The sequence below is a fragment of the Lithobates pipiens genome, unplaced genomic scaffold (genome assembly GCF_037356315.1).
Source record: "Lithobates pipiens isolate NorthernLeopardFrog02 unplaced genomic scaffold, aLitPip1_a1.2 Scaffold_1, whole genome shotgun sequence".
NCBI lineage: Eukaryota > Metazoa > Chordata > Amphibia > Anura > Ranidae > Lithobates > Lithobates pipiens.
The window spans coordinates 226,618,839-226,637,447 of NW_027507685.1; the positions used below are offsets into that span (position 1 = coordinate 226,618,839).

At 43.1% G+C, this 18,609-nt stretch overlaps 1 protein-coding gene across 2 annotated transcripts in view; it reads right to left on the reverse strand.

Annotated features, from left to right (window-relative positions):
* Window positions 1-18,609, reverse strand: part of LOC143983873 (H-2 class I histocompatibility antigen, alpha chain-like) — an 83,035-nt gene that overhangs the window by 41,268 nt on the left and 23,158 nt on the right. For both annotated transcript variants that reach the window (XM_077483995.1, XM_077483987.1), the window contains exon 2: window positions 16,586-16,843. In XM_077483995.1, coding sequence (XP_077340121.1) covers window positions 16,586-16,843 — 258 coding nt within the window. The remainder of the gene's footprint in view (window positions 1-16,585; window positions 16,844-18,609) is intronic.

Below are 18,609 nucleotides of genomic sequence, written 5' to 3' on the forward strand. Positions count from 1 at the left end.
CTGCTGGGAGTAGAAGGACCCACCATACCAGAAATAATTATGTGCCATGCAAAACTGAAGTGCATGGCCCAAAAACACCTTCTGGACGTGTGGTATGTCATCCCTTCCACACAAGGCCCAATTAAGGGCCAATGCTGCATCCTGATGCTGGATGATGGTGTAGAGGGAGGCTACATCTGCCGTGACAAGATATACTTCAGCAGAAGAAGACCAGGTTAACCCCTCGAAGGCTTTTAGCAGGTCAGTGGTGTCCCTCAAATAGGCCCTAGTGACCTTTACGCTTGGCTGGAGTAATCTATCCAAGTACTCTCCCAGCCTCGCAGTAACGGACCCTATGCCATTTACAATGGGTCGAGCTGGGGGAATGGTAGCATTTTTATGAATCTTGGGTAGAGTGTAGATAATAGGGATTCTACACGCACTGGGAACCAGGTACCTTCTCGCTTTCGCACGCAAGGCTCCACTTCCATATCCCCATTCCACCAGTGACTCCAATTGTATTTTATAATCATAAAGTAATGCACTTTATATATGATATATATTCATCTTCATAGATTTAAATATATATCATTTTTTTGCATATGGATATATTATACTGTATATTCATTAGGGGGAGAGGTCGGATGTAAGACTCACTAGTTCATATTATGATAATGATATACTAGGATGGGTTAAAATAATGTTCATTGATCATCCAATGATTTATAGAACTGGTGAATCATGTGTGGCTCCAATCTGCTCGTTCATATATTTTTGCAAGGAAAGAGAGGTTTTATGAGAAATGACCGCTTTTATTTATGTTATTTTAAAATATGCAAATCTTTTGATGCAGTATTATGATGATCTGTGAGTGTGAGAAGCTACAATGATATATTGCACTCCTATGACAATCGATAGGTGTATAGGTTGTTTCTCCCACTCACAGAGTTTAAAATTAAAATTATCTGACAGCAGGGTTTGCAGTAATATAATAAAGGCGGGTGCTGCCTCTGTTGCTCATTGTATGCTGCTTGAATATAGGATGTAATTGTTTTATTGTCCGAAGAACTGTGAATAGTAATCAGTGTAAGCTGAGGCATTGATGTGATAGCAGACACAGTTAGTGCACAAGCACACAGGCATTTCTCACTCAGCGCCTAGCTGTGGTGGGAATAAAAAGCCAGATGCCCTGCCTAGTAGCCAACCCCATGATTAAGTCAAGTGAATGACGAAACATGTCGGGACGGGGCTACTAGGTAACTGAGAGTGAAAGGAACCATCGGACGGCTCACGTCTATCTTCACCAAGGTGCTAGCGAGGCCAAGGAGCGGTGAGAGATTTAAAGAGTGTGTCTCGCATACCCTGGGTCCGCTAAAATCACCAATGCTTTGGCAATCAGCTGTGTTAAAGTGTGCTGTGGCTGTGACTTATTTGGCATGGTTACAAGTTTTTAAATGTGAGTGTAACTTAAAGTGGAGGGCCACCCTGAAAACAAAAAAATATTAAAAATTACAAAAAAATATAAAAAAAAAAAAAATGAAAAAATTTTTTTTTTTTACTTACCAGAAATGCCTGTTGCTAGGCACTTTCTCCTAATCTTCCTCTTCCTCCTCCGCGGAGATCTTCTGTCTTCTGTCTTCGTCGCGGCGTCTTCTGGGTGATGGGTCGCGCTGTGTTCTGGGAACTGTGTGTTCCAGAACACAGCGCGTCCCATTCAGAAAGCGCTGCGGGACTCGCGCATGCGCAGTAGCTGCGGGACTCGCGCATGCGCAGTAGGAAACGGACAGTGAAGCCGTAAGACTCCACTGCCTGTTTCCCTTACAAGAAATGGCGGCGCCGGGACCCGAGAGCCGAGAGAAGGGTCGGCCTCGGGTGGCCGACATCGCGGGCGCCCTGGACAGGTGAGTGTGTTGATTAAGTCAGCAGCTGCAGTGTTTGCAGCTGCTGACTTTTTTTTTTTTTTTTTCGTATAACCGGCCCTCCTCTTTAAGAGGATCTTCTTATGTGTGATTAAGTTTTTTTACGGTATCACGCTATGGGAGCATTTTTTTTTTTCTATTTCATGAGAGCACTGTCTATGAAAGTGTCAATTGGGTCAGCTTTTCTCCCGCTGAAGTGAAGGATTGTATGCCTGTCATCCACATCCCTGCAAAAAGGGTTTGGAAAGCGCTTTTCTGCCAAACACGTTGAGTGTGAGGCTGATTTAGTCGGTGAGTTAATTCACATAAGGGGGAGAGGAATCACATCTCACAGTGGTGTGGTGAAGGAAATGCGGTTTTAGAGGAAAAAACACTGATCAATATTGCTTGTTAAAGTGAAATATGTTTTGGAGACTCACAGATTTTTGCAACATTGTATGAACACTGCATATGCTCTGCAATACTCCCTGAGGAGTGTTTAAATGTATAGTGTGAACTATCACTTATTCACTGGGTTATTTATTTTTATTTAATGTTTATTTATTATTAATAATTTTTTATTTATTTATTTATGTATACAATTTTTTCAGCTATATTTTTTTTTTTGTGAGAAAAGTTTTATTAACTAAGGAATATTTTGATGGGTTGTCACTTTTTTTTTAAATATTTTTTATTAAGGTTTTCCAACGAGTACAATGTATGGAACACGTTACATATTGCATATTAGTGAGATCACCTGTACACATTGCATAATCATGCTAAACATATTAAATGTTCTAAACATACTAAACAGGATACAATGGTGCATGTTGTCAACATTAATTCGTGGGCTTTCCTTACCACACTAGAATAGTCAGCGACAGCACTTTATCTACACCAACACCCCGTATGGGTTCTTGCTGTATCAATGAGGCAATGTACTATCTAGTGTATATCACTATGGTTTTCAGTGTAATCTTTCTTTATAACCTGCTTACTTTACCCTCCTTGTTTCGTATACCAAACTTTCCAGCATTTCCACTGTTTGTCAAAGACTACGCAAGAGTTTTTCCTAATGGCTAAAAGTCTTTCATAGTGATAATTGAGGTTTACTTGGGTGATGACTTCTGAAGGGTTAGGAACATTACTCCTCAATGCCTAAATGAAGAATTGCCAATGCAGGTTCAGGAGGTCTTATAATACCTGTAATTTCTGCTACCGTACCAAAAATCTTTTTCCTGTAACTGGTTTGGTTTTTACAGTTCCAGAATATATGAAAGATAGAGCCTGTATTACCACAGTCCCTCTAACAAAGTGAGGACTGGGATGGATACATTTTAGCGAGTTGGTGCGGAGTCCTATACCACCTCGCTAATACTTTTTGGGTTAGTTCCCAATGATTTATGCAGTGAGAAGCTGTATAATTGTGTTTTAACATTGCTAACCACTTTTTAGGTTAAAATTTCCGACCTAAATCTGTCTCCCATGCTACCATAGGTGAAGTTTTAATAAACTCTTGCTTTAATTGCATTGTGTTATAAAAGAGACCTATGCCTATGTTTGTACGCTCAAGTGTCATATAAAGTTTCCAAATTTTAGACTGTACATTGATTAAGGGAGGTGGATATTTATTTATAAATGAGACAACTTGTCTATAGAGGTGCACACTTGAATCCGATAATTCGTACTTCCTAAGTAAGTATTCAAATGAGTGAACCTTCCCCTGGACCATCAGTTCATCTATCCATAATATACCCCTTTCCTTCCAGGGAGTAAATGAACTGTAGGGGAGGATTATTTCCAGTGTTTCCAATGGAATTCTGACAGTAGTGCATGAAATATCACTATCTGTGTTTACTTGTAAATGTCTCCAGGCCACGAGCGATGCCTGTAGAGTGGGAGAGAGGGGTCCTAACGGTCTTGGCTTCCATATATCTGCCAATAATAGGTGTTGTACATACGGGATTTTGAGTATAGCTGACTCAATCCTTACCCAGTATTGTGGCTCAATAGGCTTGAACCAATGCCCAATTTGATTAAGAAGTTTGGCCCAATAATAATCCTTAATATCAGGCATACCTATTCCCCCTACTCTGCGATGTTGAATAAGATGATTGTGGGAGCATCTTGCCCTTTTTCCCTGCCACAGAAAGTGTCTAAGTGCGGTTTGGAGACTCGATATATGAGAATTTTTAAGTGGAATTGGGAGTGTATGAAATATGTACAATATTTTGGGAAGGGCTAACATCTTAAAGGCCGAGATTTTTTCCACCCAGGACATTTCCACCTTTGCAATGTGATTAAGCAATTCCCGTATGTTCACTATTAAAGGCTTAATGTTGGTTTATGCTAGTTGTGCTACCTTTGCCATCAGGAGAATTCCTAGGTAGGGTATCTGCTTTTCCGCCCATGTATATGGAAAGTGTTGCTGTAGGTGCGTTCGAGTGTGGTGGTTTATGCCTAAGTCTAGTATGAGGGATTTATTAAAATTGACTTTGTAATAGGAAAGTTTACTAAAGTGATTAAGGGTGTCATGTGCAAACGTTAGTGATATGATAGGATTTGTGAGAATTAAGATAACATCATCCACAAATACATTTATTATATGTGTGTCTTGTTGTATTTTAAATCCTGTAATATGGGGTTGAGTTCTTATTGCTTCTGCCAAAGGTTCCATCATTAGGTTAAATATGGATGGAGAAAGCGGGCAGGCTTGGCGCATTCCATTTGTTATTTTACATTTTTTAGAGACGAGTCCGGATGTGAGGACTTGCGCGGATGGGTTTGCGTATAGGGCTAACGTCGCAGAGAGAAAATTTCCCTGAAAGCCAAATTTACATAGGACTTTTTCCATATAGCCCCAATGAATTCTGTCAAACGCCTTCTCTGCATCTACAGAGAGACGCAGAGAAGGCATTTTTCGTGATTCTGCTAGGTGTATAATGTTTACTAAACGTCTAGTGGCATCGGATGCCTGACGATTTTTGGTAAATCCTGACTGATATTGTTTAATTAATAATGGTAAGATATCATGCAATCTCAAAGCGAGCATTTTGGCATAAATTTTGATATCTGTGTTCAGCAATGATATTGGGTGGAAATTTGCTGGTGTATCAGGAGTTTTGCCAGGTTTGGGGATAGTGACAATATACTCCTTTAGCATCTCTTCTGGAAATGTACCTTTATCAAGGGCTTCATTAAATAGGATCAATAAAGAGTGTGTTTAAATACTTTATAGTACGAATTTGTCAGTCCATCTGGACCTGGGGATTTTCCTGAGGGTAGGGATATTATGGTCTTTTCTATTTCTATGGCTGAAAAAGGGGCATTTAATATGTGGATGTGATCTTCTGATAATATGAGAAGATTGAGTTTAGCTAAGAATTCCTCGATATCTTTAATAGATGGTTGGGCAGTGTCCGGGTCATCTGCTAAGTTATATAATGACGAATAGTAGTCCGCAAAATCGTCCGCTATCTCCTGGGAGTTTATTAGCTTCGAAGAGCTCTTAGCCCTTGTACACATGGTCGGAGAATCCGTCGGAATGTGTCCTATCGGATCGTGTTGTCGGATAATCCGACTGTGTGTGGTATGCATCGGACTGTTTCCGTCGGAATATCCGTCGGACCAAATTTTCCAACTTGCTGGAAATATTTTCCGACAAACTGGTCCGATAGGACATACTCCGATCATGTGTAGAGAATTCCGATCGGACAAAGTGCCACGCATGCTCAGATCAAATTCCTACATCAAAGCTATTGGCTACTAGCCTGAACGTAGTCCAATCGTAACGAAATTACGTCATCACGTTCTGAAAGATCGGATTTTTCAACAACTTTGTCCGACCGTGTGTATGCAACAGTTTCGGACAAGATCCGACGGACAAAATCCGACGGACAAAATCAGACGGATTTGGTTGTCGGAATCTCCGACCGTGTGTACAAGGTCTTAGGATGATATATGTGTGAGATTTTGGTTTTGGATCTCTGAACTTTATAGAATTGAATACTTGAATAGAATGTAAACGATTTTTCGCCTGCAATCAGACACCTCCACACATCAAATAGCTCCTCCCGAAGAAGGAGATCCCTAAAACGAAAGGGATGTCTCTTCCCACGAGGAAGTGGTATCCAGTTTTTCATCTACGATACAAGTAAAATCTCCACATAATAGTATGTTCCCCTCCCGTACCTGAGAGATTTTCCTTATGACCTTATTAATAAATTTAATTTGGTGTGAGTTGGGAGCATACACATTAGCCAATGTCACATGTAAATTGTCTATTATACAAACCAATATTATAAATCGTCCTTCAGGGTCAATTATAGACTTTTTGAGTTCAAAGGATATTGTGTCCCTTATAGCTACCATCACGCTTCTTTTTTGAAGTGAACGAAGCTTGAAAGACATGAGGGAAGTTCGGATGAGAGCATTTTGGAGTCGCTTGCTTGTGAAAGTGGGTTTCCTGTATTGTTAATATGTCCGCTTTGTGAAGGTCGGCTTCCCTCCATACAGATCTGTGTTTAGCAGGATGGTTTAAACCTCTTGCATTTATAGATAGAATTCTAATACCCATAAGTGTTAGTCGTGCCGGAATGTTGATTGGAGTTTTTTGATGTTGTTGGTAGTCGTGCCAGAATGTTGATTGGAGTTCTGCTTAGAGGGTGATGAGAGAAAGGTATGAGTACTTCAGAAACGTATATCAATTCAGCCATTGTCTGAGACAAGTTATCCGGGCAAAGGGAAAATAAACCAAAAAATTCCTGTCCACTGTATCCTAAATAAAAGAAAAGTTCACCATACATCCGACGCTCCATTTTCCCGTTAGATCCGTAAAGAACATCTGAGCAGTTCCCAACGGGGAACCTCATAACCTTGTGAACCAAAACAAACTTAAGAACAAAGATCCAAAGGACAGGCGAAAAAGACGCCTACAACGGTGGGGTCAGGTACGGTGTCAGGTACCAATTGTCCAACACTGGGGGAATTCTAGTGTTCTCGTAAAGCACACAGAGATCTGTATGATGACCTTAGTGATGTTTTGTGGTGGATTTCCTTTGCATTTTGATTGACCAATCTTGTAAGATTTTTCCACTTGGAGGTGGGCCTTGTGGATATGGAGGTGTGTTTTGGGCTCGTTCTGGTATCAAAATTTGCCAATTTTGCAGCAGGTGGATTCCTTCCTCCAGCGAATTTACCAGATGATTTGCGCCATTATAAGTAATATTAAGTTTGGCTGGGTATTTCCAACGGTACATAATTTTGTGGTTACGCAATGCTTTGGTGAGTGTTGCCATGTTGCGACGCTGTTGGAGAGTATATTGCGACAGATCGGGTAAAACCTGTATGTTATGTGCTTGTTCTGGTAGATTCTCAGCCTTACGAAATGCTTCCAAAATTTTTTCTTTGACTTGAAAGAAGTGGACTCTTAACAAAACATCTCTGGGGATTTCTTGGGGTAGAAAAGACGGTTTTGGCACCCTGTGTATCCTATAGATAATAATATCTGTTTGAGTTAACAATGGAATAACTGCTTGAAACAGCTCTCGGGTAAATTGCATCAGATGTTGTGGGAGATAGATTTGGGTATTCCCTGAAGTTTTAAATTATTTCTGCGAGAGCGATCTTCGAGATCTGCTAATTTCGCTTGTATCTGGGATACGGTCTGTTGTTGTGCTGAGTGAGAGACCACCAATGCGTTAAAGGATGACGTAACCTCGCACATTTGTGTTTCAACTTTATGTACTCTGTCTCCTATGTCCCTTATTTCCTCCTTGCACTGCTGAATACATGCGATAAAATCAGATTGTATGCAGTGACATTAACATTTCTTTCATAGTGATATCAGAAATTGGTTGCTCTGTTGTGGGGAATTGGGACATAGGATCTGTGTATGGCTTGTTATGTGTCACTTTTTTCTGTGGGTCGCTCACCTCCATACACTGTGATGTCCCTGTGTAGCCACCGATCATTTCAAATTCCAGCCTAGGCTTGGATTTAGCAGGGCTTCTTGACAAAGGTGAGATGCAGGGGGAGAGTGTGTCGCTGGAGTCTGACTCCTCCGCTGTGTCCTGCTCACCCTCCTGCCTCTACGATACTGTGTCTAGCTCCGGTGGGATGGATGGCTGAGAGCTGTGTGTCTGCGGAGGTGTGTGTCTCCCATCGCCATCTTATTGTAGTCCTCTGCCGACTGCCGGATAAAAATCCGGCAGTTTAATTGCTTGTGACTGCCTCCTCTTTGTTGTCATTGTGTCGCTGGGGCGCTAATCTCCGGTGTTTCCGCCGTGCTCTGTACTCTTTCCTTCTGGCTGTATGTGTGTTAATTCCCCCCATGTAGAGCGGAGCTCCTCTCTATGCGGCCATCATGCTGGACGATCGCCACGCCCCCTTTTTTCAGCTATATTTGATGCACTTTGTAGTATAATATTTAGTGGTGTAATAGTCACTTGGTTTAGCGCCACGTGTTTCAATTATTTATAATAGGAACAAATACACAGAAATCACACATTATTTTAAGTGGCTGCTTAGTGGGGAAGGTTTTTTTTGCTGGAAGCGCAGTGGTAAATACACAGATGAAAGGGCATTAGTGAGTGTATTATTGATTTGCATCTCCTGTAATATGCCTCTGACATCTCCTGTACCATGCCCGCAGCCCCTGAGATCTCCTTACCATGCCCACAGTCTCTGACCATCTCCTGTACCATGTCCACAGCCTCTGACCATCTCCTGTATTATGCCCACAGCCTCTGACCATCTCCTGTACTATACCCGCAGCCTCTGACCATCGCCTGTACTATGCCCGCAACCTCTGAAAATCTCCTGTACTATGCCCGCAGTCTCTGACCATCTTTTGTCTTATATCATGTCTGCAGTCTCTGAGGGTGTCTGGAGAGGAGTCAAGAGTGGGAGAGCCGCCGAGATGGGGGTCATGGGAGAAGTCAGACATGTGTGGACTGTGGAGAGGAGACTATAGGAAAACCAGAGCCACCAAGGTGGAGCTGACTGACTGATCCCTGCACGGTGCACCTGAGAGGAGGTCAGTGACAGCGTTGCTAGGCCAGTCTGAGGGGGGTCACTGTAAGGGGGGAGTGAATACAATAATATAAGGAGGCACGGATTTAAAGGTTTCCCCCTATATCCTTAACAACCCCTCTTACCTTAGTGTATTTTCTGTGGAAGGTAGTCTCTGGTCACCAGAGTCCCTCTCACATTCCCAGAGCCCCAGGTGTCCCCCTTGATGATTGCTTCACTTTTACTACTTTAACTGAAATTTGCTGTTTTATATATACAGTATCTCATTTTTGTAAATATTTTATTATATCTTTTCATGTGACAGCACTGAAGAAATTACACTCTGCTACAGTGTAAAGTAGTGAGGGTACAACTTGCATAACAATGTAAATTTCGCTCCCCTCAAAATAACTCAACACAGCCATCAATGTCTAAACCGCTGGCAACAAAAGTGAGTACACCCATAAGTACAAATGTCCATATTGGGCCCAAAGTGTCAATATTTTTTGTGGCCACCATTATTTTCCAGCACTACCTTAACCCTCTTGGGCATGGAGTTCACCAGAACTTCACAGGTTGCCACCGGAGTCCTCTTCCACTCCTCAATGATGACATCATGGAGCTGATGGATGTTCGATTCCTTGCACCCCTCCACCTTCCATTTGAGGATGCCCCACAGATGTTCAATAGGGTTTACGTCTGGAGACATGCTTGGTCAATCCATCACCTTTACCCTCATCTTTTTTACCAAGGCAGTGGTTGTCTTGGAGGGATGTGTTTGGGGCCATTATCATGTTGGAATACTCCCCTGTGGTCCAGTCTCCAAATGGAGGGATTATGCTGTGCTTCAGTATGTCAGAGCACATGTTGGCATTCATGGTTCCCTCAATGAACTGTAGCTCCCCAGTGCTGGCAGCATTCATGCAGCCCCAGAACATGACACTCCCACCACCATGTTTGACTGTAGGCAAGACACACTTGTCTTTGTACTCCTCACCTGGTTGCCGCCACAAACGCTTGACCATATCTGAACTAAATAAGTTTATCTTGGTCTCAAAGTGTTTGCGGGCATTCTTGTGCATCATCTTTAGCAGAGGCTCCCTTCTGGGACAACAGCCATGCAGACCAATTTGATGCAGTGGGTGATGAAAGCATATGGTCTGAGCACTGATGGGCTGACCCCCCACCTCTTCAACCTCTGCAGTAATGCTGGCAGCACTCATACGTCTGTTTCCCAAAGACAACCTCTGGATATGATGCTGAGCACGTGCACTTAACTTCTTTGGTCGACCATGGTGAGGCCTGTTCTGAGTGGAACCTGTCCTGTTAAATCACTGTATGGTCTTGGCCACCGTGCTGCAGCTCAGTTTCAGGGTCTTGGCAATCTGGTCACTCAGGGGTTTACTCACTTTTGTTGCCAGTGGTTTAGGCATTAATGGCTGTGCATTGAGTTATTTTGAGGGGACAGCAAATTTACACTGTTATACAAGCTGTACACTCACTACTTTACATTGTAGCAAAGTGTCATTTCTTCAGTGTTGTCACATGAAAACATATAATAAAATATTTACAAAAATTTGAGGGGTGTACTTACTTTTGTGATATACTATATAAATCCTTAGCCCTATGTGCTTTCATATCTGTCTTATCTATATATAATACACTCTTCAAATATGCTTTAAAAAGCAAGAAAATAATGACATTGGGCTGGTATAATAATGCTATGAGGCTGGTATTAAATTATTTCCAGGGATGGTTTTTATTCCCAGTCCGCCCTGATCTGATAGATTTTATTGCATTGAGGTAAATAAAATCCACCACATCCCTGCTGACAGACAAACAAGACAGAGCTCTGTTCTATGTCTCTCCTTGGTGATCAGCGGGTACCAGAACGAATCCATTGGCTGGCACCCACTAATTGATTTGTGCTGTGCCTAATCATAGCACGCACATGCCCCCTACCTGGGAGTGCTGTATTATGTACTAGGTACGTGATCCGGCACAGCAGAGCCGCTCTCCGTGAGTTGGAAAGCAGTTAAAGCAATGACTATCATAAACAATTGACAGTTTTTCCCATAAAAGACAGTTTTCACCTTTCTTTGCATTCTTTTTTATATGTCTTTTCCAGACTTTTTCAACCTCTTTCAAACTGCCTCAGCAGCACATCAATGCTATTGAATGGCTTCTTGATAGAAATAACAGTGGACCCTGCCTCTGCAATGTGGGTCAGCACAGTCATTTTTAATTTCCAGCAGGGCTGCATAAGACTCCTTTCACATTTGTGTGACTTAGGATCTGACTTGTGAGACCCAATTTTGCAGGATATGTGAAATACCATGTATCTCTATGAGAGCCATTCCAAGTGACACTACTGAAGTCGCTATGATTTCAGAAAAGGTTCCTGCACTACTTTGATCTGACTTTGACAAGGCTTCAATGCCAGAGAATATAAAAGTCGTATCAAAGTCAAACTCCAAAGTTTCACTGAAAATCGTGCAAACTTTGGAGGCGGCTAGTGTCAAAGGAGCCTTAGACAGGCGCTTCTTCTCCTCTCTCTCCCTCTGTGGCTTACAGCTGCTTTATTGAAATCTATACAGGGAGATGGGTGCTTGTAACTCCCCCCGCCGCCACACTGATCACCCCTGACTGTCCCCTGTGTCATTCTCCAGTCCCCCTCCGTGTGCTCCTCCAGTCCCCCTCTGTGCTCCTCCTTCAGTCCCCCTTCTTATCCTCCTTCTTGCTCCTCCGGTCCCCCTCCAGGCTCCCCCCGCCCTCTGTGCTCCTCCTCCAATCCCCCTCCGTGTCCTCCTTTATGCTTCTCCAGTTCCCCTCCGTGTCCTCCTCCTTGCTCCTCCAGTCCCCCTGTGTCCTCATTCCTGCTTTTCTGGTCCTCCTCTGTGCTCCTTCACTCCCTCTGTCCTCCTCCAGTTCCCCCTGCCCCAGATCTGTCAGGATGGAGAAGGAAGGAAGGAGCCAGTAAATATGTAATTTATTGGCTCCTTCCTTTACTGAATGAACAAAGTCAGTGATCACTGACTCTGTCCATTCATAGTAATGAACAGAAAAAAAGCGCACTCACATAGCCACATCCGTAAATTAAGGGGAATAAAAAAGAAAAAAAGGTTTACTATAACAGTAAACCTAGGGTGGGCTTTGAAGGCATAGGAAACAACAAAGAGGTATGAAAATAAACACTATTTATTGAAAAATACACAACATGAATAGAACAGTACAGAAAAATTAAAAATCATGTATACTGATACATGATGTGCAGTGAGCTCTTTTGTATCTGTCTATTCATAGTTGAGCCTTGTAAACTGTGTTTAGTATGCCTCAGTTTATGAATGAACAGGAGCCTGTCTCCTGTCCATTCATCAGCAGTGCAGCTGAGGCTGCTGAGAACTGAGAAAGGGACTGGGGAATCTGTGTCCCCAGTCCCTTTCTTTGTCTCAAAGGGGAGACATCATGGGTATGTTTAGACCCCTGATATCTCATCACCCCCCCCCCCCCCCAACAGGGTTTATAAAATTTAAAAAATAAGAATAATAAAAAAAAACTCTGCCATCGTACATACCCCCCCTTCCACCCCCCCTAAAAAAAAGCACTGTAAAAGGAAAAATAACAAAATAATAAATTGTAAAAAATAATAAAAATATTTATTGTAAAAAAATGAAAGAAATTGTAAAAGAAAATAAAAAATAAAAACTACTGACACAGTCCACGCGTCATCAGTGCCCATCATATTAGCGCCACTGTCCCATGATATTAAAAAAAATATCAGTATCAGCGAGTACTTGAAAAAAACTATTGTACTCAGTCTTAAAAAATGGGTATCGGTGCAACCCTAATTTTTATGAAAGTTGTAGATTTTAAAATACTGAAAACAACATTTAAAAATGATATTAACATATTAAATCTTATGAAATTTTAGATACTAGATTTAAAGCCATTTATAGGGGGCGCATATTGCTTTTTTGTGTATTTCCATTATTTTTTATGATTACAAATAAAAAATATAGTTCTCAAAAAAGCTTTCCTTTTTACCTGTGTCAAAATTTTTCTCACAGAGCTATCTATACTTAAATGCTGCTAATAATATATTACAAATAGGGATGAGCTTCGAGTTCACAAAGAAAGTGTAAAAATGGTTAAATAAGACAAACACACTTTTGAAAATTCCTTTATTAAAACTAAAAAAAAATAAAAAAAAGATTCCAGCGGTGTTAATCCACTCTTGCTATCCAGCGACGAATCTCCGGGGTCCAGCGATGGATGATCATATCCAGCGACGGGGGATCTCTCAGTCCAGCGCTGTCCATACATCCTTCTTTTGTCTCCACTGCGGAGACTGCGGAGATCCCAGCGCTGACGTTTCTTATATTAGGAGGGCGGGGCCACCCGTCACCTGACCCCGCCCCTCTGACGCTGGAGAGGAAAGCCAGGGGTTCCCCAGTGACGTGTGGGTGACCCCGCCCCCTCTGATGTAACGCAGGTTTCCGTTACATCAGAGGAGGCGGGGTCACCCACACGTCACTGGGGAACCCCTGGCTTTCCTCTCCAGCGTCAGAGGGGCGGGGTCAGGTGACGGGTGGCCCCGCCCTCCTAATATAAGAAACGTCAGCGCTGGGATCTCCGCAGTCTCCGCAGTGGAGACAGAAGAAGGATGTATGGACAGCGCTGGACTGAGAGATCCCCCGTCGCTGGATATGATCATCCATCGCTGGACCCCGGAGATTCGTCGCTGGATAGCAAGAGTGGATTAGCACCGCTGGAATCTTTTTTTTATTTTTTTTAGTTTTAATAAAGGAATTTTCAAAAGTGTGTTTGTCTTATTTAACCATTTTTACACTTTCTTTGTGAAATGGTAGGGGTACTTTTGTACCCCCTTACCATTTCAAACAGGGGGGGGCGGGATCTGGGGGTCCCCTTGTTAAAGGGGGCTTCCAGATTCTGATAAGCCCCCCGCCTGCAGACCCTCACAACCACCGGCCAGGGTTGTGAGGATGAGGCCCTTGTCCTCATCAACATGGGGACAAGGTGCTTTGAGGGGTCACAGACCCCCAAAGCATCCTCCCAATGTTGAGGGTATGTGACCTGGTACAGTTCAGGAGGGAGGGGGCCGCTCTCTCATCCCCCCCTCTTTTCCTGCGGCCTGCCAGGTTGCGTGCTCGGATAAAGGGTCTGGTATGGATTTTTAGGGGGACCCCCACGGCAATTTTTTTTTTTGATGCGGGGTTCCCCTTAATATTCATATCAGACCTGAAGGGTCTGGTATGGATATTTAGGGGGACCCCCACGTCAATTTTTTTTTTAATTTGACACGGGGTTCCCCTTAATATCCATGTCAGACCTGAAGGGCCTGGTAATTGAATTTAGGGGAACCCGCACGCTTTTTTTTTTTTATCAATGAATGAATTGTCGGCTAATACAGAGAACACTCATTGAGTGTTCTCTGTATTACGGGGAGCCGACAATTTAGCCGCAAGTGATTTTAAAAGACTTTTTTTCCTGCACAAATGACACTTTGTGCAGGGACAGTTCTAAGCACAGGAAAAATGCGCCCCTTCACAGGCATACTATAGATACCCCCCAGCTACGAAATTTAAAGGAACATTACACTTTTATTGTTTCACTTTAATCATTATTAAAATCACTGCTCCTGAAAAAACGGCCATTTTTAAAACTTTTTTTTGCATTGATCCATGTCCCCTGGGGCAGGACCCGGGTCCCCAAACACTTTTTAGGACAGTAACTTGCATATTACCCTTTAAAATGAGCACTTTAGATTGTGAACGTTCGAGTCCCATAGACTTTAATAGGGTTCTAAAGTTCACACGAAGTTTAGGTCTGTTCGCAGGTTCTGGTGCGAACCGAACAGGGGGGTGTTCGGCTCATCCCTAATTACAAACAATACATAAATAAATAAAAGTCTCTTTTAAATCTCATTTAAGTATAGATAGCACTGTGGGAATCATTTTTGCCATATGGCAAGGACCTTTAAACAGCTGCTGTCTAAGAGAGGCAGTTGATGATTGCTCACTATTTGGTGTATGTAGAGCACAGAGCCAGAGTAGAAATTTGAGATTGGCTCTTTTTCTTCCCAGTCACACGCCTCGCTCATTCCCTAAGTGACGTGCTGTAGCAGGATCTGGCACCCGTGTGATCACTGTGAGCAATCACATGACAGATGTACACAAATGAATTCACATTTTCATTCATAGTTACTCATTGTGTACTATTGCGGTGATCTCTGTGATTGTCCACAGTGATCACAAGGTACAGATATGGCTAATCACAGCACATCTGTACCACGTGAAAGTTGTGGCAAATCACAGCTATCACAAAAGTACACACTGGCAATGAATGGATGCCATTCATAAAAATGATTAACATTGTGCAAAATATCACCTCCCCAGAGTAGTACAGTGTCAGTATGGTAACACTGCACTGCTCTAGGCACAGTATGTAAAAATAAATTGTAAAAAAGAAAAGAAAATGTAAAAAAAAAAAATAAGATCACTTTTTTTGCATACTGTCACCAGTAAGTATCCCTGATCATGGCATACCAGTCATATGATGATGCTGTACTGCCCTGGTGACAGTATGTAAAAATATATATTTTTTTTACATTTATTTTCTTCATTTTCCAAAAAAATACTTCATAAAACTTGCCCTGCCTTTTACTAAATACTTCAGATGCCCACATTTTCAAAAATGGGTCATTTGTGGGTATCTGTACTTTCCTGGCATTTTAAGGTCTCAAGAAATGAGATGCAGTAAGCAGTCAGCACATCAGGATTGAACAATTTTCAAATATTTATATCATAGTTTGTAGACTCTATAACTTTCCTACACTCTAAATATTGTACACTGATTTTGGTTATTTTTACCAAAGAAATGTAGCAGAATACATTTTGGCATACCTTTATAAAGAAATACTATTTATTTGCAAAATTTTACAACAGAAACAAAGAAAAATGTGGGCTTTTTTTCAATTTGTTTTGTATTTTTTCATTTATATAGCCCAAAAAAGAAATAACAAAAATGTCAGTGGTAATCAAATACCACCAAAAGAAAGCTCTAGTTGTGTGAAAAAAATGATAAAAATTGAATTTGGGTACGGTTTTGCATGACTGAGTAATTGGCATTCAAAATGTGACAGTGCTGAAAGCTGAAAATTGGCCTGGGCAGGAAGAGTGTGAAAGTGTCTGGTATTGCAATGGTTAATCAGGTAGATGTAGTCTTCTATCCAGCTAGCAGAAAGAACTTTAGGCTGATTTCATGTTGTCATACTGTCTTATCTAGCTCTGAGATTCTTTGTATGTTTCACAGGCTCTTCTAAATCCCTTGTTGGAAAACAAAACTCTGCTGTTTACAGCTATCAATAGCGCAAGCTGAAATTTACACACAGAGGCAAATGATTTAGAATGGTGACACCAAACTTAGAAGTCTAGAAGACTCATCATATATCTATCTGCTCCCTGTTTAGACCTGCAACCACAATGTCTATAGTAAGTTTTCCAGACACTCAGATATTATGTGACCACATGTATTGTATCCTCCCCTGAAGTGAGACCAGTGCTATCAGGGGGCACTGCCACCTTGTCAAGAATAAATAACAATGTAACTTTAATTATGTGATTTCTGCTGAGGCAGAAGATCAGAGCTTACAATACTATTACAATCTAATCTCTCACCTTCAATCCCAAGTTTCTTATCGATTTTTCTGAAGATTTTTTGGGCATTATCAATGTAACGTAATAGGAGCACATCAATAAACTTCAAGCCAAATAGACTAATGTTTGTCTTTGCCCAGCTTTGCTTGTATTCAATTATTCGTGTATCATTGTACCATGCCGCTATCTCAATGTCTTCCGCTTTTAAGTTGAGCCAGGCAGTCTGTATTTGTTCATTTGAAAAATAGACATTCTGCATGCATGTTAACCTCAGAAAGCCTGGGAAAAGAAAAAATAAGCTATCATGATATATATCTAAGACCCCTTTCACAATGGGGCGATTTGCAGACGCTACAGCCCTACAAATAGCGCCCGCAAAGCGCCCTAAAACAGACGCTGCTGTGTCTCCAATGTGAAAGCCCAGAGCAGTGCGCTAGCAGGACAGTAAAAAAAGTCCTGCTAGCAGCATCTTTGGAGCGGTAAAGGAGCGGTGCCCATTGAAATCAATGGGGCAGCACGGCTATACCACCGGCAAAGCACTGCTGCTGCAGCAGCGCTTTGCGGTGGTTTTAACCCTTTCTCGAATGCTAGCAGGGAGGTAAAACTGCCCCCCTAGCGGCCGAATAGGGTAAAGCGGCGATAAAAATAGCCCCGCTTTACCACCAATGCCCCCCGCGGCTCGGTGTGATAGAGCTCTAAGTATACATGTCACATTGAGAAAACCTAACATTAAAAAGTGCCAGTACTGTGAAATGTCTCACAAGCATCACTCCCCCAAACTTACCCTGAATTTTGAAGTTTGAGTGTGCTCAGTAATACATGAAGCTGAGAGAGAGAGAAAGAGAGTAAGGCCGCGTACACACGGGCGGACTGTTCGCCCAACTTTGTCCGCTGAACAGTGTTTCAGCGGACAGTCCGATCGTGTGTGGGCTTCAGCGGACAGTTTCAGCGGACTGTCTGACGAACAAAGTCTTACGGAATTTCCGTAAAACTGTTCGCTGAAACTTGGTTTCAGCGGACAGTCCGCCCGTGTGTGTGCCAGTCCGCTGTACTTTCGAAATGAGCAAACTGTTCCCATCCGGAGAAAAGTCTGCTCATTTCGAGCGCGTGTCAAGGTAGGCGGGGCCCGCGACGGAGACGTCGCGGGCTCCACCGCCTGGAATGGACTTAAAGGGGAAGCCCAACGCCGAAGAAAATCGGCGTGGGGGTCCCCCCAAAGTCCACAACAGACCCTTGTCCGAGCACGCTACCCGGCCGGCCAGGAAAGGGGGGCGAGCGAGCGCGCCCCCCCCTCCCGAGCCGTACCAGGCCGCGTGCCCTCAACATGGGGGGTGCCTTGGGGAAGGGGGGGCCGCGCGGCCCCCCCACCCCAAAGCACCTTGTCCCCATGTTGATGAGGACAAGGGCCTCTTCCCGACAACCCTGGCCGTTGGTTGTCGGGGTCTGCGGGCGGGGGGCTTATCGGAATCCGGGAGCCCCCTTTAATAAGGGGGCCCCCGGATACCGGCCCCCCACCCTATGTGAATGAGTATGGGGTACAATGTACCCCTACCCATTCACCTGTAAAATAAAAGTACCCAAAAAAAAACACAACACACGAGATAAAATATTTTATTGCACAGCTCCGGGGGTCTTCCGTCTTCGGGGGTCTTCTCGCCGGACTCCTCCGCTATCTTCTTGTAGCTCTTTTGCTAGCGGAGGAGTCCGGCTTTCTTCCTCCCCGCCACCGGCCTCTTCTCCCGACTTCGGGGGTCTTGTCCCCCTCTTCGGTTCTTCTGCCGGGCCACCGCGCCTTCTTATAGCTCTTTTAGAGGCGGTGGCCCGGTCTTCTGTCGCCACACACGCGGACTGTCCGCCGCGTGTGTGGGCGAGTCCGTTCATTTCAAAAGTTGCGCGGACTTAGTACGACGAACTTAGTCTGCCGTATTAGTCCGCTCAAAAAGTGCCGTGTGTGGGCAAGTTCGTTCATTCAAAAGTTTGAGCGGACTGTCTGACGAACTTAGTTTGGGCAGACAGTCCGCCCGTGTGTACGCGAGAGAGAATAA